Source organism: Eschrichtius robustus, chromosome 19 (assembly GCF_028021215.1).
Source record: "Eschrichtius robustus isolate mEscRob2 chromosome 19, mEscRob2.pri, whole genome shotgun sequence".
Lineage (NCBI taxonomy): Eukaryota > Metazoa > Chordata > Mammalia > Artiodactyla > Eschrichtiidae > Eschrichtius > Eschrichtius robustus.
The window spans coordinates 20123145-20146968 of NC_090842.1; the positions used below are offsets into that span (position 1 = coordinate 20123145).

The window sequence follows — 23824 nt, forward strand, 5'->3', positions numbered from 1 at the left end:
CAAACATTAAAACATGATTAATACCTAATGTTGGTGAGTGGGCATTGCCATCTTGGCAGGTGGGAGTGTAATTTGAGGCTGTGCAAGGGACAGATCTTTGACCCACTAATTCTACTTCTTCTAATTTATCCTACAGAGGCAGTCAAAAGCAAACCTTACAAATTTTCTACAATAAATACACATTACCCCATCTGTATAATATCTTGTATAATCAGAAAAAAAAAAAGGAGCAAAATTGCATTTTAAAAACAGAGGAGTGGCGGGGGTAGGGAGATAGATTTCTTAGATGATTCTGGCCAAGTCCCCTGATTTCCTTAGCAATGCAGATAGGACCATCTATGGAATGTTAGGAAAGCTGGATTTGAGCATGATCTTGTGTCAGGAGGAATTGAGATGGTGGCAGAAGGTTTTTGTCTGTCAAAACCATATCTGGCCTGATATCTGGGAGAGTTTATAAAAAACCTCAGATGTCTTCTTTGCCAACATGAGCTTGCCCTTGCAATGTTTCTGTGGCATCATTGCTGCCCAAGGTAGCTGAATAAGCCCAGAAAAGCCTTCTTGCTGATCTGAGCACATTTGTGCTCTGAGACAATTGTCCCAGAGACCAGTGCCATCCTAAATCAAGTGATTTAACCTCACCACCTTTTAACCAAGCAGGTGGCTTTCCCCGGCACTGTCCTCTCCCAAACTGATCACACACGGGCACGTACACACATACACACACACACACACACACACACACACACACACCCCACCTCCCTTTCCTTTAGAGGGAATGGTTACCAATCCCTGCAGAGCAGCAAACTCAGGGACATATTTAGCAAGTCTTGAGGATGCTCGTGACACAGGCTTGGGAATTTTTGAAAAATACAAGTCCTGCCTCAGCCCTCTTAAACCTGTTCTGAAGCAACAGCACTGACAGACTTGCCAGGTTACCAGGAGGCCTCAAAATGGTTATGTTAGGCTCCTAGCTTCTAGAGGCAAGCTAAGATTGCCCTTCAGTAGAAGATGGGCAGAGCCTTTGAGGGGAAATACGACCTGTGTTTCTGTCTCTTTAAGGCTTCTCCAAACACAAGTCAATCTTTTTCAGCTGCCTGATGGAACAGCTGCAGCCAGGGCTGTGATGACCTAGGCCAGGGGGCAGCTTCTTCTGTGACACTCAACTAATCATTCCCTTTGCCACCATCATCCCACACCCATTCTCACTCAGGCCATATTAACTGGCAAGCTCAGAATTTTCCATCACCCTGGAGTCCCAAGCCTGAGGCCCAGCTCTGCCACCTACTTGCTATGTGATCCTGGGCCAGTCATTTCCTCTCTTGGAGTCTCTGTAGAACTACTTGGAGAGGGCAGTTGTGTGGCCCTTGGAGTTGTCATTTGTACTCTGGGTCGCCAATGACGTATCCCTTCTTGAAAGTAAATCTGGAGAGGAGTAGAAGAACAGCAATAGGGGCCTAGTGTGGGGAAGAGGAAGCAAGAGGAAGTTGGGAGACGACCTGGAGCCCCCCAGAAGCACACTTCCTGTTCTTTCCCTTGCAGCTTTGCTACCCTGTGAAACAATAGTCCTCCGGGCAACTTTGAATTCTCTCTCGCCACTTCTGTGGAGGCCACGCCCTGAGCTCCCAGGGCGCCCCTTTCAGGCAGGGTGGGAGGTGGAATGTCAGCACATTGGCCTGAGCACGCCCCCAGCGCCCAACAGGAAGCCAAGAGTCAGGTTGGAAAGTCCAGGAGGGAGCTATTGACCAGGACAGAATTCAGATGGAAAAACCAGATTACAACAAAGAAGAGAAGGCATTTGATAATAACAGCAATTATTTCTGCATCTCTCCCCACCCCCGCTTTCTCTTCGCACATGCCTTTGCGGGCAAAGAAAAGATTAGTAGGACACGTGCCAGAAGTTAACAATGCTTATCTCTGTAGGAACTTTCACATTCTTTGCCAGTCCATTTATTTCTTTATTTCCCTTTTAAAAAATGTTTTTAACAGGCAGCATGTATTTAGTAATCAGAAAAACCCCAATAATGTCTATCCTAGATAATTACACATGGGAGTGGGGAGGAAGAAGGCACAGCACAGGCTGGGTAGGGGCTGTTCAGGGGCAAGAGAGGCAGCTGGGAATAGGACAGGGTCCTGGAGGAGCCTGATGTTTTAGATGGGGAATCAGGAAGCTTTATCTGATAAGATAAGCTTTGGACAGACATCTGAAGGAAGTTAGGGAGTGAGCCTGGCAGTATCTGGGAGAAAGCATTTGATGGAGAGAAAATAGCAGGGACAAAGGTCCTGGCCTTGCCAACTAAGGGAAGGGCTTGAATTTTATGGCCAGGGCTTCCTGTCTCATCTCCACCCCTTTGGCCAGGGCTGGGAAGAACGTGAAGGAGCATCTCACCCATGCTTTCCTAAAGTGTGCTCCATGGAACATAGTCCCAGAAAATATTCTGAGAGAAAAGGACCACATCCATACTACCCTGCACTGGAAGAGATTTCACAGTGAACAATGGCTTAGTCAAGGCGCTGAAAAATTGTGCAGTAAAAGTAATTCATCCAACTTCATAGCAGCAATTCAAAACAGTTCACCATGAGCCTCCTTTTTGCTGTAAAATCTAGTCATGTCTGGCAGAACCCATATACTTTGTGAGATGCCCGTATATCCATTCTTGGAAGAGCAAAATAGAGTCCGAAGACCTGAACTGACTTCCCCAGGTTCTCCTTTAAGCTTGTGGCTGAGAGGAGTCTGGGCCTTGCTCTCTGAACTCTCAGCCAAGCCACATTCCTAGAAGTTTCTTATCTATATTTGATAGCCTGAGGGACCAGTTTAGGCTTCTCCAAAGCCAGAGGGAGAGCCCCTGTACACTGTACAGGGTACCCTCTCACCATGCTGTGTTTTTGTTTAGCCATCTTTAGGTAAAGACTATAACTTAATAGGAACTTCATCTTCATGGATGCTAACAATGTATGCGTCTTTTCTGAACCTGGTCCTCCAGTGGGCAATGCAGGGCTGGTGCATTTCAATCACACTCATGAAAAATCAAATATACTTTAATCAGGCAATAGCGACAATTGAAGCCTCTATCTGAACACCCCACTTCTTGTAGAAGGCTGGGAGTCTGTGGACTGGGTTTTTTTTTTTTTTCCTATAGGATTTTTTAAAAATTGAAGAATAGTTGATTTACCATGTTGTGTTAATTTCTGCTGTAAAGCAAAGTGATTCAGTTATACATATATATCCATTCTTTTTTAATATTCTTTTCTATTATGGTTTATCATAGGGTATTGAATATATTTAGTTCTCTGTGCTATACAGTAGGACCTTGTTGTTTATCCATTCTATATATAATAGCTTACATCTGCTAACCTCAACCTCCCACTCCATCCCTCCTCCAACCCTCTCCCCCTTGGCAACCACAGGTCTGTTCTCTATGTCCATGAGTCTGTTTCTGTTTTGTAGATAGGTTCATTTGTGTCATATTTTAAATTACACTATAAATGATATCATATGGTATTTGTCTTTCTCTTTCTGACTTACTTCACTTAGTATGATAATCTCTAGTTGCATCCATGTTGCTGCAAATGGCATTATTTTGTTCTTTTTTATGGTTGAGTAGTATTCCATTGTATATCTGTACCGCATCTTCTTTATCCATTCACTTATTGATGGACATTTAGGTTGTTTCCATGTCTTGGCTATTGTGAATGGGGTGCATGTATCTTTTTTTTTTAAATTTTCAAATTTTATTTTATTTATTTTTTATACAGCAGGTTCTTATTAGTTATCTATTTTATACATATTAGTGTATACATGTCAATCCCAATCTCCCAATTCATCCCACCACCACCACCACCCCCCTGCCACTTTCCCCCCTTGGTGTCCATACGTTTGTTCTCTACATCTGTGTCTCTATTTGTGCCCTGCAAACCGGTTCATCTGCACTATTTTTCTAGGTTCCACATATATGCGTTAATATACGATATTTGTTCTTCTCTTTCTGACTTACTTCACTCTGTATGACAGTCTCTAGGTCCATCCACGTCTCTACAAATGACCCAATTTCGTTCCTTTTTATGGCTGAGTAATATTCCATTGTACATATATACCACATCTTCTTTATCCATTTGTCTGTTGATGGACATTTAGGTTGCTTCCATGACCTGGCTATTGTAAATAGTGCTGCAGTGAACACTGGGGTACATGTGTCTTTTTGAATTATGGTTTTCTCTGGGTGTATGCCCAGTGGTGGGATTGCTGGGTCATATGGTATCTTTTTGAATTAGAGTTTTGTCTGGATACATGCCCAGGAGTGGGATTGCTGGATCATATGGTAATTCTATTTTTAGTTTTCTGAGGAACCTCCATACTGTCTTCCATAGTGGCTGCACCAACTTACATTACTTACTTACCAACAGTGCCGTGGACTGGGTATTTTTTCTTCCCTGCTGAGAACCAGTGTGGCACTGTGGCCTTGGGACTCATTTATGAAGTGCCAAGCCCCTCAGTACTTTTTACACCTGCCTTCCCAGAAGACAAGAGCCTCTTTTGCCTCTGAAAGGGCACCCTGTGTAATGTGGTTTCAGAGGCTGGGCCTAGGGTTGGGCAGACACGAGAACCCCAGCTCTGCCATTGACTGGATACATGACTTGGGTAAGGGGCCTCGGGTGAATTTCGAGCCTCTGTTTAGAGGCTCAGCCATCTGCTGAACGGGGGCAGCCATTCCCATGTATGTTGTCGGGGTGACCCCCCCAGGTGTGTTGTGACTACAGAATGGGGGCAGGGGACAGTATGGCGGGGTGTTGAAGCAGAGCTGTCCTCCTTTTCTTGGCTCTGGAAATATTTCTGTCTAAAGAACTAGGACCTGTCACTGTAATGAGGGCACCCCCGCCCCCAGACTCTGCTGGAGACTGGGTCAAATTTAATTCAGCTTTTTTCCATGCTCACCTTCAGTTCCATGTAACTACCTCCAGGCCTTTGTCCCTATTGTTCCCCTGCCTAGAATGCCCTCCTCTATCCTCCATACCTTTGGGGAACAGTGGGGCCACTGTCTCAGACTTTCATGCATGCCCTCTCCCCAGTAGCCCAGTGGTCTCGGTGGCACTGACCAGCTGCCTACTCCACCCAGGGCTGGACCCCCTGGGCAGCAGAGGAAGCAAGAGCTTAGGATGCTAGTGAAGCAGGAGCACAAACAACAGCAAAAAATATTTTAAATATTTTGACAAGTAGTAACCTGCTGGGCAAGGTTGTTTCCCAGCACAGCTGGGCTGGGCACCCGCTAGTGATCACTGGCTGGGATGGAGCAAAGACCAAGCTACACATGGCCACCAGGGGGCGTAAACACACTGCGGGAAGCACCTGAGAGAGAGAGTGTGTGTGTGTGTGTGTGTGTGTGTGTGTGTGTGTGTGTGTGTGTGTGTGTGTGTGTGTGTGTGTGTACATCCCTCCGCGGTGCTTAGTGCCAGGAACTGACAGTCAGTGGTGGAGAGGCTGAATGCCGTTTAAGGGGCTTGGAGAGTGGTGGCTCAGTCTTGGCTCTGAGTGTTATCCAATGCTGGTCCCAGCAATGCCCGCTCTGTGACCCAGAGCAAGTGTCTTAATCAGTCTTATCCTCAATATCTCATCTGCCAAATGGGAATAAGAATGGTGCCCACCTCAAAAGGTGTTGGGGTTAATTAAATGAGTCAGTCCATGGATTGTGTTCACTGGTTGGTCGTAGCGCAGGCTCATGGAGCACGTTCTCAGGGTCACCAAAGGAAGGTGCTTTAAAATAATTTTTTATTTAATATTTTATTAAAATAAAAACATAATGGGAGAAATCAGAACTATGTTTAACTTCTTTATAGTTACCTGTCAGTTTAGTATCACATTGTATTGTTTTTATATCTGATTACACAGGTGAGGGTCCTATAATCCTTTTGGTGTTTGGCTTGACTGGCTTTTCAGCCCAGAGAGGTCCCCAGAGGAGCTACAGATGATGGGGCCCCCTATGTCTGTTGGGGGTGCACTTCCTGAGAGATCCAGAGCAGTTGAGCAGATGTCCATGCAGGGCCCAGGAAAGTAGGTCCTGGTGGCATCCTCTGAGGGAGGAGTTGGGGGATGGGTAGCAAGGTCCACATAGGGTCCCCAATCCTCCAGGCCCAGAGACCAGCCTGCTACCCAGGAGCTGGCCATGGGGAGGCCCCACCTTAGAAACCCCATCAGTGCTCTCATCCACGCCCCCTCCTCCTTCAGGTCATGCCCAACCTTCTACCCTACGCCCCCCCAGGTGCCCCCCCTGTGGTTCTCTGACCCCCAGATGACCTCCCCATTTGTCCCCTAGACTTGTGGTACCACCTCAGAAAGCATTTGGAGAATCTGGGGTCAGTTGTCACATGGCTGAGGAGACCCTGGCATTTGGGGTGGTCAGGGTGCTAGGAGTCCTACAGGATAGATTCACACAACAAAGGATTGTCTGAGTCCTGCCCCACCTTCAAACATCTCACCTGGATGTTCAGACAGGTGAAGAATCTGTTTATCTCCATGGGAGTCTACAACCTTGTTCCATTTTATTTGGAAGCACAAAGTAATGCCTGCACAGGTTTAATATGTAGCAAATTATCATACTTTGTGTCATTTGGAATTTTACCAGGAGTTGTTCACCAAATAGGAAAGTCTCACCATGATGGCAACAATACTCGTGCTCCTCTGCCTGGAATGCGTTCGTAGCTGCCATGTTATGGGACTTCTGAGTACGGGCGCAAACACAGGAAGACTTCATTACATCCTTGCGCCCCAGCATTTACATACTGCCACACATATCACTTTATTGAAAATAACATTATTTGTATATATAAATATACCTTATTTTGCATTATAAATGACTGTCCTTTATATTACAACTAAAGTGTTACACTGATTTTTTGAAATTATGTGTCGAGATAAGTTATATTTTCTTCAGTTTTCATTGTAGGCTCATAATGGGAGGTATGGCGTTTATTATTATAAAAAGGAGGCTCTGAGAATCTCACAAACATACTATGAGCAAAAAATCCAGAAACCAAGGATGTTTCTGAAATAAATACTTTCATTTAGTTGAAGTTCGAAACCAGACAAATGTAATTTATGCTATTAAAAGTCAGGTCAGTGGTTACTTTGGGGAGGTAGGAACGTAATGAGGACTTGGGGGGTATGGAGTGCTGGAAACATGCTTTTGGTGATCTGGGTGCTGGTTGCACATGTGGGTTCAGATTGTGAAAGTTCATTGGCTATATGTACTTTTCTGTATATATGTTATGCTTCCATTTAAAAACAACAACAAAAAACAAAGTTAACATCACCAGTAATGGGGCAAATCAATATCATGTGCTGAAGACAACATGGGATTGTTTTGTGATATTCCCACAAAAAGTACATAACCTGAGTCTCTTCATGAGAAAACACCTGACAAACCCAATTGAGGGACATCCTACTACATCACTGGCCTGTGCTCTCCAACCATATCAAGGCTGTGAAAGACAAAGACACACTGAGGAACTGTCTAGAGAAAAGGAGACTTAAGGGACTGGACAACTGAATGCAGTGCATGGTCTGGGAATTTTGGGGGTTTACAAAGACACTATGGGGACAGTAAGCAAAATCTGAATAAGGTACATTGATTAGATAATAGCAATGTAACAATGTTAATTTCCTGATTTTGATTCTTGTACTGTGGTTATGTAAGAGAATGTCTTTGTTTTTAGGAAAAACCACTGAAGTATTTAGAGGTGAAAGGGTATCATGGCTGCAACTTATTCTCAAAGAGTTTAAAAAAATGTATATATGAAGAAAGAGAATGGAAGAGAGCAAAAGTGATAAAATGGGGAGCCTGGGTGGCCAGTCTATGGGTATTCATTGTATTTTTTCAACTTTTCCATAAATCTTAAAATATGCTATAGTAAAACATTGGGATTTAGAGGCTCCGGGTCTGATAGTGGAACCCTAAACGTTGGCTCTTCCTTTTTCTGTTCCCACGGCCACAACCCCAGTTCTCCTGGGTGTCAGTGTGAAGAGGGACAGGAAAAGAAGGAAGTAAAGCCTGGCATTTCCTGACATGGTGGCAAGGTCTTGTGTGGGCACTGAGGGCCCATCTCTAAGCATCTTTTTTTTTTTTTTTTTGGTCCGAGGTTTATTGAAAATATTACAGCACAGCAGAAAGATTCAAACGGCTCCACGTGGTGTTTTGAAATTCATCCCAACTGTAGGCTGAGTGACCTGCAGCTTGGACAGACTGCCAAAGTCCAAGAGCTTCAGCATTTCCTTAGTGTCAGGATCTACTTCAATGATTTCCTGATCCAGGGCTGAGACCTCAGGCACGTAATTATCTCTCCTCTCTCTCTCCTCCTCCTGCAGCTTGATGGAGATACCTCTCACTGGGCCTCTCTGAATCCGCTTCATCAGATGTGTGACATAGCCTGCGATCTTGTTGCGGAGCTTCTTGCTGGGAATGATGGCGATCTCCCCGCACATGCGCTTGTTGGTGTGGAAGTCGTTGCCCAGGTGCGTGTAGTACTTCTCAGTGATGACCCGGGCTGCCTTCTTCACAGTTTTGGTGCGAACGCGGCCCATGTCAGCGGGTCCTTGGTAAAAGAGCTAAGTGTCTTAACTTACAGCAAGGCTTAGTGAAGTTGGCTGGGGTTGGTAGCTCCTGCCAGCTGCCTGACACCTGACTTTCTTTCCTCAGCATGACCTCTGACCTCAGGCAGCACTGGGATCAAAGCAGGTGCCGCAAAGACTGTAGAGCTGGCTGCTGTGTCCTGACCCCGGCTCCCAGAGTTGCCGGAACTGCCACTGGCGCCAGCTAAAGCAACCAGTTTGGTGCTCAGCGTTCCAACCCCAGCCCAGGGTCAAAGGACACATGTGAGCAACTCTGTACCTGGCTGATCTGAGCTGCAAGGGGTAAGGGCCCCCCCAGTCCCCTCTGCTGCCCCCAGAAACCACAGGCTTCTGGATTTAGTGCTGGGGCCAAGGCTTTGAAGGCTTGGCTGCCCCCAAAATATCTTTTCAGTTCACCTGCCCCTGCCTGAAATTATGCCATTTGAGCTCTTCTCTCCTAGGAGAGACCATTTCCAAACACTGAGTTCTCCTAAAGTACAGACCTCGTGTTGCAGGGGTCATAGTTCATGGACTTGGGTAAACATATTAAATGCCTTCATTTTCTGTAAATCAGTTGAATCTAGCTCTGAGCCCCCATTCCATTGGGCTGGGAGGAAATTCATCCCAGGTATTCTCCCGTCACACTGATGGGCAAGGTCCTGGGGGTCATGGGAGGCTGTTCTGGTCATCTGTCCCTGCAGGTTTTTTTTTTTGTTTATTTTGTTTTTTTAAATTTATTTATTTTTATTTTTGGCTGCGTTGGGTCTTCATTGCTGCATGCGGCTTTCTCTAGTTGCAGCAAGCGGGGGCTACTCTTCGTTGTGGTGTGCAGGCTTATCATTGCGGTGGCTTCTCTTGTTGCGGAGCACGGGCTCTAGGTGCGTGGGCTTCAGTAGTTGTGGCACACGGGCTCAGTAGTGGTGGCTCGCAGGCTCTAGAGCACAGGCTCAGGAGTTGTGGCGCACGGGCTTAGTTGCTCCATGGCATGTGGGATCTTCCTGGCCCAGGGAACGAACCTGTGTCCCCTGCATTGGCAGGTGGATTCTTAACCACTGCGCCACCAGACTTTGCTCTGGGCCTACAGGCCCGGGGCGCCTGTGTCCCCATGCCTTCCCTGCAATTCCTGTCCCAGGAGGGCAGCTCAGTGGGAATAAAGAGCCACCAGCTCACCCTCACATGCCCCTGAAGACAGCATTTGGGTTGCAGCTGGAGGGATTTAGATTAGACTCACAGACTGCCAAACCAGGAACCGCCAGGGCACGGGCATGAGTCCATTCAGCGGGGCCAGGGAGGGGCAGCAGGAGGAGCTTATGAACTGCACCTGCCAAAATTTGCACTTGAGCCCCAAGTTAGAAGGTGAATTCAGGCCAAGATGCCCAGCACTTTCTGAGCCTCAGGGAGAGTTTTCTTCCTCCAATCTGGGAGGCTTTTAGCCCCTGCTCTAGTCCTCCAGTGGCTCCTCATGGTCCCTGGATGTACGGGCAAACTCCTGCCTGGCATTTGAGGCCTCCAGAGCCTGGGTACCCCTGTGTCCCCAGCCACACATCTCCTCTTTGTCGATACATGCTGAGCAAGAGCCAGGCCTCCCTCCTCTCTGTCTGGTAAATGTTCACTGCTGCTGAGGCTTTTGTGCCTCCGCTGGGATGCCAACGACTTTGCTCTGGGCCCCTCTTCCAGAAAGACCTCCCAGATTAGTCAAGTCTCCTCAACCAAGCCAGGATCCTTCTCAGGGACACTACCACCTCCCCCAACTCTTGACAGTCTCTTGCGATCAGTTCCTTCCTGAGGGTCTTGGCCTTTTTCCCAGTGGAACAGCAAAGGTCCTTCAGGGTGGCCTGGGACAGGGCCAGCCAGGCTGGAGGAAGGTGGGAAGTAGGGAGGTTTCCTGGAGGAGGGAGGCCCTGACAGAGGGAGCCAAGTTGGTATCAAATGTTCTGAGACTGCCCTTGTCGAAGACAGAGGCTTGAAGCAGATCTGACTCATTCCTGCCATCGCGTTGTCTGGCTCTGGGCCTGGCCAGAGGGCCTGCTTGGACCCCTCGCTAGCAGATGGCCTTGCAAAGAGTGACATCCGTTTTGGGCTGTGCTGTCCAATATGGTAGCCACTGGCCACATGTGTTCTTGGGCACTTGAAATGTGGCTAATTTGAGTTGAGATGTGCAGTGAGTGTGAAATACTCACTGGATTTCAAAAATTTAGCCCCCAAAATAATGTAAAATATCTCATTAATTTTTCATATTGATGATATGTTAAAATGGTAAGATATTTTGGATATAATTGAGTCAACTAAAATATATTCTTCAAATGAAATATACTTTTTTCTTTTATATAAATTTTTTATTATTTTTAAATTTTATTTTTGTTTTTTTCTTCCAGTTTTATTGAGCTATAATTGACATACAGCACTGTATAAATTTAAGAGGTACAGCATAATGATTTGACTTAACATACATCATGAAATGATTGTCACAATAAGTCTAGTGAACAGCCATCATCCTGTATGGATAAGAAATTAAAGAAATAGAAAAATTTTCCTTGTGACGAGAACTCTTAGGATTTACCCCTTAACAACTTTCATGTATGACTTACAGCAGTGTTCATTATATTTATCATGTTGTACATTACATCCCTAGTACTAATTTATCTTATAACTGGTTTGTGCCTTTTGACTGCCTTCATCCAATCCCCCCTACCCACACACCCCCGCCTCTGGTAACTACAAATTTGATTTCTTTTTCTATGAGCTTGTTTGTTTGTTTTTGAAGTATGATTGACCTACATCACTATGTTAGTTTCTGGCACACAACATAGTGATTCGATATCTCTATACATTTCAAAATGATCCCTGCTCTAAGTCTAGTTACAATCTGTCACCATACAAAGATATTACAAAATTCTTGACTATGTTCTTCACATTGTACATCTCGTACCTGTGATTCATTTATTTTGCAACTGGAACTTTGTACCTCTTGATCTCCCACATCTATTACTTTCCTCCGCCACCCCTTCCCCTGGGCCCTCCAGTCCAGATCTCTTAGAGGGTCACCTGGCTGCCCTGGGAGGGCCTCTCTGGGATCTTGGGAGCGAGCAGAGCCCACCTTGTCTTGGGTACCCCAAATGTGCCCAGCATTGGCTCCAGGAAGCAATCTTGCCATGGATGAGGATTCAGGACCCAGTCCTGGGTCCCTTGAGGTTGGCCATCCCTATTGGATGTAATAGGGTCAAACCTTGCACTGTAATTATAAGAGAAGGAGGCCACTGTGGTTTTAAAATAGTTTTAAAATTAAAAAAATGGGGCTTCCCTGGTGGCACAGTGGTTAAGAATCCGCCTGCCAATGCAGGGGACACGGGTTCGAGCCCTGGTCCGGGAAGATCCCACATGCCGCGGAGCAACTAAGCCCATGAGCCACAACTACTGAGCCCGTGTGCCACAACCAGTGAAGCCCACGCACCTGGGGCCCGTGCTCCACAACAGGAGAAGCCACCGCAACGAGAGGCCCACACACTGCAGTGAAGAGTGGCCCCCACTCGCTGCAACTAGAGGAAGCCCATGCGTAGCAACGAAGACCCAAGGCAGCCAAAGATAATAAATAAATAAATAAATAAATAAAATTAAAAACAAAACAATAAATGAATTAAGTGGAAGGATGTAAGGAATGAGGAATCTTGGCAGCCTTGGGATAATTATTTTAAAATCAGCTCCCATTTCTCAAGTCCTCTGCAGCTCCAGCACTGTGGTGCCACCATCCCTGGGAGGTGGCGGTGGGGTGCTAAGATCCCTGGCAGGGCCAGTAGTATTAGGCCTATTTGGTCACCACTATGCTCAGTGCTCTGGCGTAGAGCAGGGGAGTTAGCAGACAGATCCAGCTTCAAATTTTGCTTGGCCATTTGCCTATTTAACCTCCCCCAGCCTCATCTTCCTCATCTGTAACATGGGGGTGATGACAGTTCTTAGATCATAGGGAGAGAGTCAGACATCTGCCCCAGGCCCTTTACCTGCCGTCAGGGGCAGCATTACTAGCGTTACTTCCCTGCGGCCACCTGCCCCCAGGCTGAGCAAACACTGTCCTCCAGACGCTATCCTTTTCACCATCTCCTGAAACATGGAGAGAGAAAATGGCCCCCAGATTGGGCCAGGGGTGCCAGCCGGGCTGAAACTGTCTGGCCCTGTGCTGGAGCAGCACTTGATGAGGGGCCCTGCCCCTCCTGTGCCCCAGCGCACTCTGGGGACAGGTTTGCCCTGAGCATGAGAATGGAAGGGGGGAGTCAACAGAGCAAGCCTCTCCCTTACCTGCCTCCCTGGTCTCGAAGCTAGAAGTCTAAGGCCTAATTCTACCCTCTCCTCATGGCCTCACCCAAAACCCAGAAGTATCCCATGACCCTGGAGTGCCCTTCTGGTATAGTGACTATGACAGGAGCTGTGGCCAAAGTGAGTAGACCGATGTGCCCCCAGCCCCGCTGGGACCTGCAGCTTGGCCTCCTTCCCAAGGATGTTCAGACACGCCACCGGCCCATCTTTCCAAAAGCCTCGACCCTGTGCCCCCTCAGCTATCACTTTCTCACTTTCTTCCCCTTCACAACCACACGTATACATTTGCTGTCCCGGTTTCACTTCCCCTCACTCCTCAGCCCCCTCACTGTCCACCATCTGCCCCTGTCCTGGCTCGTGGGGCACAGTGATGGCTGGGTCTCTAAACCTTCTGGACTTGGGCTGGGACTAGGGTGAGTCCAGCAAGGCACTTACGGTGCACATTTAAGGAGACACGCACTCTCAGCATCATACAAGTGCAGGCTCGGGGCCTGAGGGTGTGTGCCTCCTTAAATTTTGCACCCTGAGAGATCACTTGCCTCACCCCAGCCCCAGCCCTGCCTCAGACTCCTCAGCAGCCCCCAATGCCCCTTTGCAAACTCTCTCACCTAGGTATCTCGGACCCCACTCTGTGGCTTTCCCTCTCAGCAGCCCCTCCTCAGGGTTGTGCGCTGGTTCTGTGCTAGATCCTGGGTCCCTTCTCTCACTGAGCACCCTCCCCCTCCCTCCCCTCGGCCTCACCCACCACCTTGAGTGAAGGTGCTCCAAAGCAGCCCCCTCTACGCTCCACCTCTCTCCTCGGCTCAGACCCCAACACCCCAGCGCTTCCTAGCACTCCTCTCAGGGCCCCACAAACGCTGTGTGTCCATCCTGGTCTGCTGCTGCCCAGGCTTTCCTGTCCTCTCTCTCCGCCCAGGGACACACCCTGCACTCCCCTCCACCCTCACAGATAGCCAAATGCTACCTTTGGGCTCCACCTCCTAAGTCGCTCTCCTCCAGCCCCCTGCTCCCGGCCTCCACCACCCTGTATTCTTTCTCCTGGCCGCTGGCCACGACCTTCTCCTGCTGCCAGTCCTGCCTGCCCGCTCACACTCCACAGGGATCTCCCAGCCTTTGCACATCTGCCCCTGCCCCTCCTCTACTCCAGATCCTTCCTGACTCCCATTAGCCTTGGGAGAGAGTCCCAGGCCCTCCCCCAGGGCTCCAGCCCCACTCGTTCTTCTCTGTTCCACAAACACCCTGGGTTCTCACCTGGGAGCTGGCACACCTGCTCTTCCCTGAGCTCAAACATGCTGCTCCCTTCTCTCTGCCTTGGAATACTGGTTGGAATTTAATTTCTTCACCAGATGAAGACATCACAGTGTGAGCTCAGGATGGGGGAAGTAGGCTCCCCCTTTTCTCTGCCTCCATGGCCCCTGCCCTGCCCTCTGTATCACCCTCACCTGTTCGGTGCCCATGGCCGTCTCAACATCCTGTGCTTGACTTATCACCATGGCCTCCCCGATGCCTGGAACAGCACTTGACAGAACACAGGCACTCAACGGGTATTTGTTGCATGAATGAATGAATTTATTAATCAGTGCATGGATGGATTGTCATGTAGGTGGCTTTGGTGGCTGGGTGGGGATGAAGGGAGATACTACATAAGCTGTAGCCAGTGCCTGCCTATGGCAGCAGGTGGCTGGAGGGAGAAGGCCATGTCACCTCCAGCAGGCTGGGTCCTGACTTTAATGGCCTGGCAGTGAGGTGCGTGCATGGCGGAGGCCTGCAGAAGAGGTAACACCGAGAGGGCAGCTCTGCCCACTTCTAATTATTGCTTGAGTCTTTCTGGCAACACCAGCTGCCTGCCCTGGAGAGTTTGGTCTCATCCATCACAGTGTGAGCTCAGGGTGGGGCTGCTGCCATTGCCAGTGGGGAAGACAAGAGGAGGTTCCCAGGGGCCTTTGGGTCTTGGAGAGCAGAGGCAGCGTTAGGCTCGGACCGTGCTCAGCTTCTGTCCTTCCTGTCCCCAGGGCAGCTGAAAGGTGTCCCCCGACTTGAGGGTCCCATCGAGAAGCCTCCAGGTGGCCAAGGAGCAAGCCAGCTGAAGTGGGGTCCACAGCAGCCCTAGGCAGGGAGCCTTGGATGGTTTGGTGTCTGCTGACATGGAAGCCCTTGGGAAGATGGTGCTTCAGTGGCCGGCTGGGCAGGTAGGCAGCTCAGGCCCTGAAGGAGGCCTTGACCACACGGCCCTTCAGTGGCTGTGGCGGCCGGAAGTTGTTCACCATGTGGATCCTCTCATCATCCTCTGCGGTGAAAAGCAGGCTCCGGAATTTCTCCATCTTAAGGCAGAAGAGATACTCAGGGCAGAATGGGGGCGTTGTGGTCCTCTCTGATCCCAGACACGACATCTGGCATACCCTGCCCAGCCAGTTCTGCCCCTCTCTCCTCTTGCCCCTAGGGCTTGTCCCTACTTCTCCCCGCTCATTTCCTCTTTGGGAGCCCAACCTCAGTTACTTACTCACTAAAGATCCTCTGAACCTGGACCCTGCTCCACCTAGTTCCAGTTCCTGTCTAGCTAAGAATCATCAGCAAATGCAGCATTCAGATTCTAGCACGCTAGGGGTGGTCCCAGGATCCAGGGAGCTCCCCTTCTAGTCTGTGTCCAGGTCCTAATAACTAACAACCAAGCTGACTCCCACCCAAGAATCTAAACATTTATTAGCGAAAGACGGGAGCCTTGATGGTGGGACCACCGGCTGTGGGCTGCTGGTTGGGAGAGTCACACTGCCTGGGTGTGCTTGGGTGCCGCATCCTTCCATCTGGTACTCTGGGAGGACTCACCTGCCTCTCAGAGATGCTGATGGGCTCCCGGAGCACAATCCAGGTGACGCTCTCGCTCAGTGGGGGTGTTGTCAGGGAGCCGGGGTAGGTCCAGTAGTGCTGGCTGGCAGGCAGGAGGTACTTGGGGTTGAAGCAGCTGAACTGGGCCTTGGTGCCCTGGGGCAGGGTGAGGGACCCAGGAGTCAGCAAAGACCTCCCAACAGGATGAGACCAACACCCTCCCCACCCATTTCTGTCAATAGGATTTAGGCTTCTCCTTGGCCCACTGATGCAAATTGTGGCCAAATGTCTGTGATCCCAGAGACTATTTTCCAGCCTGGCCGGCCCTCTCCACCCATTCCCTTGTATGTAAAAGCTGTGGTTCCTAAAGCTCTTTGGGCACCATGTTCTCTCCCTTGCCTTCAACAGAACTTAATGGCGCTGCTGGTCAGAGTACCATTAATGTGACAGGCATCTTATCAATCCTATGCCCAACCAGACTTCACGCTGGGCATTCAGTGGGGCCATGGACCCTGATGACGAGGAGTCAGTTGCAGGGCACCACAGGTGCTGACCTGCACCCTTCACCTCTGCCAGGGTTTGCTGCCAGGATGGAGAAGTGGATGGGCCCACTCCATGATCTGGCCTCTTCCTTCCTCCCCACCAGGCTGCTGTGGATCAAGAGCATGGACCCCTGGTCTCACCTTAAACCGAACCATGTAGAGTGCATCTGTCAGACGGTTCATGCTGGGGTGCTCGTCCCCCGTCTGTCAGGGAGAAGTAGTGTGAGCCCAGATCTCACTGTGTTCTGGAACTAGGGGTGGTACCAGGCCTCCCACGGCCTTCTGGGCCCAGGTAACCCCCTCACCTCCAGGAAGACACCAACCACAGCCAGGCCATCGGGTGCTGAGGCCGCCTCCCCAAAGGTGCTGTACTTCTTGGCATTCCAATGAACCAGGTGCAGCTACAGGGGCAACGACAGGCCAGGCCAGTGCTTAGTGCCTCCCAGGGGCCATGGGAGCTCAGAGCCAGGCTTCCCTCACTCCCACCAGACTCCTGGCCCCTCTGCAGGAGGGGCGGGCCACAGATAGCATTTACCCTGTTCTGGGCCTGACCCTTTCCTGAGCCCCAAGGGACCAAAGAGATCAGGCCCTGCCCTCCGTGAACTGTGAAACAGATAATGACTATCCACTGTGACACCTCCCTGAGGAAGTGAAGCCTGCAGCTGAGTCCAAAGAATAAGAAGGGGGTTACAGGATGGAACTCTTGGGGCAAGGTATTCCAGGCAGAGAGAACAGCAGCCTGGAGATATGACAGAGCCAGCTGTGGGCAGGGGATTCATCACATGCAGGTCAGTATGGGAAGAGGTCAAGGGAGATGAGGCCAGGCAAGGCCAGTTCATGCAGGGCCTTGAATGCCAGGCTTAACCCTTGAAGGGTTGTTAGTAAGGCTGTGGTGGGACTGGATTTGGCCATCATAAAATTCCTTCTGGACACACAGATCGGGACAACAGTAGGCAGAGTTCAGGTGGAAGACCTGAACTTCAGGTGAAGGGTGTCTCTCCCAAAGGTCCCTGAGTGACCTCACTCTCTCCAGTGCCTCACACCAGGCACCTGTCAAGACCCTGACTCCCCAGTCCCCAACTCCTTCCCCAAGTGGTAAAGGGATTCAGGTAGAGGAGGGTCTTACTTCGCTGGGGAATGACTTGCCATCCACCGTGTGCTCTGAGCCCTCACTGTGCTTCTTGCCCCAGTGGAAATGGAGCTGCTTGAGCCGGTAGGGCCCATCCAGGGGGCCCCCAGTCACCACTGCGGGGAGAAGGGGGGTGTGTAGCAATTGCTGTGAGAGAGCCCACACCGCCTGCAGGCAGCAGTGCCAATATCAGGGCAGTGCTCAGGAGAGGGATAAACTTTTCATTTGCAACATTCCTTGTGCTAAGTGGACTTGGATCAGTCCCCGCCCAGTTCCCTATGCCCTTAGCTGGGCCAGGGCAGAAATCCTGGAGCCCTGTATGTGACAGAGGAGTCTGGTACAGAGTGGGTATATCTCTCCATCTGGATCCTCCCCACTCTTGCCCAGTTTCGAGTGGAAGCTGGGACTTTGCCTCTCACGTCCCGATTATCACTAACAATAGACCTCCCATGTCTGGAGGAGCCCTGACCCAGAGCTGGGTCAGAAAGATTCTTTTCTTTAGTCCTCATAGGAGCTCATGAAAAACAAAACCTATTATTATTTCTATTTTATAAAGGAGGAACTGAGGCACAGAGAGGGCAAGGCATTTGCCCAAGGTCACACAGCAAGGCACTGAGCTAGGATATAAGCCTGCATCTACTTCATATAAGTCCAGAGCCCAAAGCCCTAATCACCAGGCCGTGCTGCCTCCCCAGAACCTGGAGGCTCCCCAGGACCTGATGTCTGAGGCCAGCTCCTAAGGGTCCCCACTCTGATGGTCAGTCCCAGGTACCTCCAATGTCCCTCCTTCCTGCCCTCTTTGGCAGGCCCCACTTATGCTGGTTTTGTGAATTTCCCACTCTGATACCTGGAGAGCTGGGGCCACTCACAAGGCCTCCTGGGACTGATTGAATTTCCAGCTGAAAGAGATCTGGCAGTGGAGGGAGCCCCAGCCAGGCCAGAATGTGAGCTCCTGGATCAGGTGACGGCCCTGGGCTCAGAGTTCCACTAGGCCCCTCCAGGACCGGTGACCAGGGCAGGGCCTTGCCCCCTGTGGGCCCTTCAAGGAGGAGGACCATGGGACAGCCCAGAGGCCCCTTCTTGCTGTCCTGCCTCATCTGAGGAGCAGGGCCTGTCCATGGCAATGCTGGGTGGTTGACTGAGCCTGGGGGTGATGGCTGTGGGCCAGGGCCCAGTCAGGCTGCTCCATCCTGGGGAGGCAGGAGTAGCCAGGCCTGCAGGCTGAGCTCCCTGATATGGGCTGGGAGGGCCCACTCTTCTGAGCATGACCCACCTGGGACTCCACAGTGCAGTCTCTTAGGGAGTGAACTGCCTCCCTAACCCTTGGGCTTGGCTCCCTTAGCCTCCTCTCTCCATCCTGACCATAGAACACACTGCCATTCACTGTGTACTTCCTATGTGTTCAGCAGTCTGCAGACATTAATCCCCACAGTGACCTAGAGGGGGACACATTGTTACCCCCTTGGCCAGACGTGGGACTGAGGCTCAGAAAGGTAGGTATCCTGCCCAAGGTCACACAGCTGGGGAGTGGCAGAGACCCAACTGTCTCACTCCCAAGCCTACTTTCTTCCCACTGGTCCCCTACCCCTCAGGCCTGGGCATTCTGATAGGGGAGGGAACCCAAACCAGGCCGGAAAGTGAGCCCCTGGATCAGTGGTCCAGAGGAATGTTCCCTTGGGCCTTTCCCTGCCAAGAGTGGCCTTCACTGAGCTACTGATGTCTGAATTGAGCCCTCAGTGCCCTCTGAAGGCTGTTTAGAAGATCCAACCATTTGAAAACTGCTCCTTCATAAACTGTGATCTAAGGTCATCAGGAGCTCCATGTCCCTCCCCAAAGTTCTGGGTGGGAGGCTTTTCTTAGAATTCAGTACCAAGAATGCTGTGTCTCTCTTCTGAGAATCTGTTGGATTTCCTACCTTCTGCAACAAGAACTATAACTGATCCTCTTTCCCTTTTTCCCTAGCCTACCAGGGAACTCAGAGTTAAGCAACTAAGATGATTCCTATCTGGCTTTCCTCCTCTTCTCTGCCCTTTGATTTTCTATTTGAAACTTAAGTTTCCCTGAGTGCTCTCATTGTGCGTATGGGGGGTTGGGGGAGGCGACAGAGGGGCAAAGTACCAGTCACTTCCTTACATAAGAAACTTTAGCAGGTTCCCTCCTTACCCCACTTCATCCCTCACAGGCCTGGTCATAAGGACAAAAATCCGTTTACTAAGGAGCACTCCCAAGGCTTCTGTCCAAGAATTTATCATGAAGGAACCCGAACTCTAATCCCAGGGCAAAGAGACCTTGGAAGGAGCTGCTACAAGTTCCCACTGGCCTCTCTTTGGCCCAGGATGGTTGGGATCTTGAGGCTGTAGGTGGGTTGGAGAAAAGACCTTTGGAGTGGGACCAGGCTGGTTCTGGCCCTCCCCAGCTCACTGAGTCTCTACTTGCCCATCTTAGAGGTAGGTTCTTGAGAAGAATAAAAGAACTGCCTGTGACCTTAGCAAGGGGTCTGGCACGCAGAACATTTTAGCTCCGTTCTCTCTGCTGGGCTTGGCCAGATCACACAGAGAGGAGGGTTTGGCCTTAGGCCACACAGCAGCTCAGTGATGGGGCAGGGAGTGAAAACAAACCTGACCTAAAGCACTAACTGAAAGAGAAGAAAGAGAATTAGCATTTCTTGAGCATCTGCTATATGCCAGCACTACAAACATCACTTCAGTTTTTCATTTCTCCTCTCTATGACCCTAGGGAGGAAAATAGGGTCTTAATGCTCCCATCGTATGCATCAGGAGACTGAGGCTCAGCCTAAGGCTTCACAGCTGGTGAGAAGTGGAGCCTTCCTTCCCTACCACAGCATGCTGCCCCTCCTGAGCCTGCCCAAAACAGGTTAGGATCCCAGGGGGAAGGGTACCAGGGTCCGGCAGGGCCACTTACCAGTTCGGTCATCACTGTCATTGAAGTCCACTTGGACAGAGTGGCCATTGTTGGCGATGCTGAGGGACATGCAGGACTCATAGGAAAGCTCTAGTGGCTTCAGGCTGGGCGAGTACACAGCCTGGCTGGATACAATATTGATTGGTGACTGGCGGTCTCCCTGGGCAATGGGATACAGCTTGTGCCAGTGTGAGGGGCCTGCAGACGGGGAGAGGGCAAGGACTCAGGCCAGCCTGAATCTCTGGGCTGCAGACTGAGGGCACCTGTAGGGGATGGTCTCCGTGCTATCCTTTCAGAGATTAGCCCCTGCTTTGGAGCCATGAAGTCTGGAGCTCCAATCCCAGCTCTGTCACTTCCCCTCTCAGCCTCCATTTCCTTGTCTGCGAAATGGCCTCACTAAAACTCTCCACCCAGAGCTGATAGGAGGCCCAGAGAGGTAATGCATGGAAGGGAACACAAAAAAGCTACAGGCTCAGGGGCAGTTTGGGGTAGTGGGTCCTCCCTAACAGGCAGTATTGCTTAGAGAGGTCCCCGGGCTCCCGAACTCCCTGACCTGACCCTACCAGGTATCTGGCCTCTTCCTGCACTTTGGCCAAGTTCGAGTTGGTGTTTGTGATAATGATAACAAAAGTTCACATCAACCTCGCTTTGGCTCTGTGACATGAATTTGCTCCTCATACCAGCCTCGTGAAGTAGAAACGAGCATGATCCCCATTTCACAGATGAAGGAACTGAGGGCCACTCGCACATGTGCGCGCACACACTTGGGCACTGGTATAAATACACAGTGTGTGCATGCATTGCCCCCAGCTGCCCTCCCCAGGCATGTGCAGGTCCGGAGAGATTTTCACGTGCGCACACATATATGCACAGTGACCTGAGCTCACTGCACCCAGAGCCGTCAGGCCCAGTAACACATGTGTACAAACACATAGCCCTGCCAACTACCTCTGATACACACATATGCACCCTCACACACAGCCATCCCCTGTTGCAAACCCAGGTCTGCACTAAGAGACTACAGCAAAACACATGCTCGTGCACACGCACACACACCTGCATGCACACCCACGAGCACCCACCACCTGCCTCCCAGAGACTCCATCTGCAGCCGAGAGGCTCGGCATCTCCCCGGGGAACATCCTGAGATGCAGCCTATTTTTAGAGCTATTGCCGGCTGGTGCTTCTCCCCGTTTTTGGCTTCTTAAGTTTTCCTGAGAAAACAGCAGCAGGTGCTGACAAAGCTGTGTCCCCAGTGGATGACTCAGAATCGTGGCCCAGACCCACTGGGTTATTTTTGAAGTCCTGTGAGCATGCTGCATGCCGGCACCTCCATCCTCTGTCTTTCCCTCCCTAACTGCACCTAGACTGGATGGCCCAGGACTGGGCGAGGGGCAGCAGCTTCAGGGTGGCCAGCTATGGGGCAGGCCTATTGGGATACTGGACACAGTGCTGGTGGGCAGGACCAGCAAGAAGGCTGGAGTCAGGGGGAAGCACCCTGAAGCTGGTTGGGAGCAGGTGCTCTGGGGGAAGAGGATCTTCTACGGGTCGTGTCAACCTGCCCCTTCTCTGCCTCTCTCTACATCTCTGCTGATCTCTGTTGCCTTTTTCTGAAAGTCTCTTTCTAGCTTTTGCATGTCCAGATTTGGGGTTCTCCCCTCCAAAATATTCTCCTGTGTGCTTGGGGTCCCAGAGGGGCCAGAGACACTACAGCACCTCCCTAACTCTTTCTGGCCCATTGTAACCTCCAAACCCCCAGACTTTGTAGCCTAGGACCCCCGCCCACCCTCACAGAGTGCCTGTCTCTCCTCAGATGAGTGGGAACGGGGGTGCTCCTCCCACCAGCACTTCCCTTTCTCCCCACTCCCACCTGCCTTGCCTGGGTTTCGTCTTGGCAGCCTGGATCTTGGCTCCTCATTGTTCCTCTCGGGAAAAGCAAGAAACCCTTATCCCGCACCCCGACCCCAGTTTGGTAAGAAATAGCCCAAAAGGAACTGACTTGCCCCAGTCCCACACTCAAGCCTTCTGGCTCTCACCGTCTGCCTCTTCTCCCTTCCTCTGCATCTTAAGGAAGCTGAGTTAGGACCGAGGAGCTATTCTCCCGGTCAGACCAGGAGGCTGCTGTGGGCCACGGGCTCCCATGCCTCACACCTGGACCTGCTCAAACACCCTGCCCGAGGCAGACACCCAGACACATCCGTGAGCCCCCAGATGCTCCCTTCCTTCACATACCTGCCGACTCGAAAGCTCGGGCGCTTCGACGGGGAAACTCTGCGCAGGACACCGCGCCCTTGCCCACGGGGAGCCCAGCTCGCCGGAGGTCCCAGCACACACGCGTGCGCGCTCCCCGCACAGACACCGCGCACAGCGCTCCGCCGGGACCGCCCCCCGCTGCCCTGGGCTACCTTCACCCGCTGCGCACTCCGGCGATAAGTGAGTGTCCCGGCCCGGGTCAGAGCGAGCGGGGCCGTCAGGGACTGCGCGGAGGAGGCGGCTGGACGCGCTCGGCCGCGGGGTGGCTCGCTGGCGGCGGGGCCGGCCGGGGTGCAGCGTGGACTTTGCGCCAGGTGCGGGGGGAGCCAGGGCTCGGGCCGGGCGGGTGGGCCGGGTTCTGGGGGACGGATGGGAGAGGGATCCCGGTCCGCCTAGAGGATAGGGGGCTTGAGGGTCCCGCAAACGCGGCTGGGCGCGAGGGTCAGGAGCGAGTCCCAGCGGGTGGGGGCCGGCCGGGGTCTGCGCCTACCGTCGTTGTGGCCGTAGCCCCAGCCGTGGTGGCCGGTCATGCTGTTGCAGTCCCCGCAGCCGTGCACCTGCCTGCTCGGCTCAGTTCTGCTCGCTTGGACTGCGGCTCCGGCCCCGCTCGCTGCCGCGGAGCAGCCTCTTAAAGCGGCGGCAGGCAGGAGGAGCAGTTCCCAGGCGACCCGCCCCCCACCCCCCCAACAGGGCGAGAGGGGCCGGCCCTGCCCCGCCCTCGCCCACCCGCCCTCAGGCCAGTTGAGCCCCGAGTTGAGGTGCGAGATGCGGGGGGTGGGTGGGGGGCGGTCAAGGGGACCTAAACCCCAGCCCCATCCCCACCCTGGCCCTGGCCGAAGCACTCTCCCTCCTTCCCTCCAGCACGTGTACAGGCTCTGGGGCAGGAGAAACGGCCAATGCTGAGGGCGGCCTCTGTTTCTCCACGTCCTATCTATTCCCCAGGCTTGTCACTGGGCAGTAAATCCCACTACCGGAGACCTGGGCTCTGGGCCCTGAGTCCTCTTGGACTGGGACCCTTCTAAACTGCAGATTGCACTGACCCTCAGGTGTCCAGAACTGGAGCTTCCCCTGTTTGCCAGACACTGGCAGGTTCTGGGCCAAGCTTTGGGTCCTTCCTGTCATCTAACCCTCTCAGCTTCCCTACAACAATGGGTGGTCCTTCCATTAGCCCTATTTCACAGAACAGGAGACTGAGGCCCAGAGAGGTGAAGTGACTTGCCCGAGGTCATCTAGCCAGAGAGTGAGGGATTT

The 23824-nt window shown here is 51.5% G+C and overlaps 2 protein-coding genes across 2 annotated transcripts; both read right to left on the reverse strand.

Annotated features, from left to right (window-relative positions):
• Positions 1-8136: 8136 nt before the first annotated feature.
• LOC137752876 (small ribosomal subunit protein eS17-like) lies at positions 8137-8585 on the reverse strand. The gene has a single exon (XM_068527738.1). It carries the CDS (start codon positions 8567-8569, stop codon positions 8162-8164), a length of 408 nt encoding a protein of 135 aa, XP_068383839.1. The 5' UTR covers positions 8570-8585; the 3' UTR covers positions 8137-8161.
• A 5905-nt stretch (positions 8586-14490) lies between these two features.
• CA7 (carbonic anhydrase 7) lies at positions 14491-23103 on the reverse strand. The gene is made up of 7 exons (XM_068528282.1): positions 23064-23103; positions 20321-20518; positions 17396-17514; positions 16575-16670; positions 16411-16473; positions 15728-15883; positions 14491-15225 (listed from the first exon to the last, which is right to left on the reverse strand). Exons 1-7 carry the CDS (start codon positions 23101-23103, stop codon positions 15103-15105), a joined length of 795 nt encoding a protein of 264 aa, XP_068384383.1. The 3' UTR covers positions 14491-15102.
• Between the last annotated feature and the right edge of the window lie 721 nt (positions 23104-23824).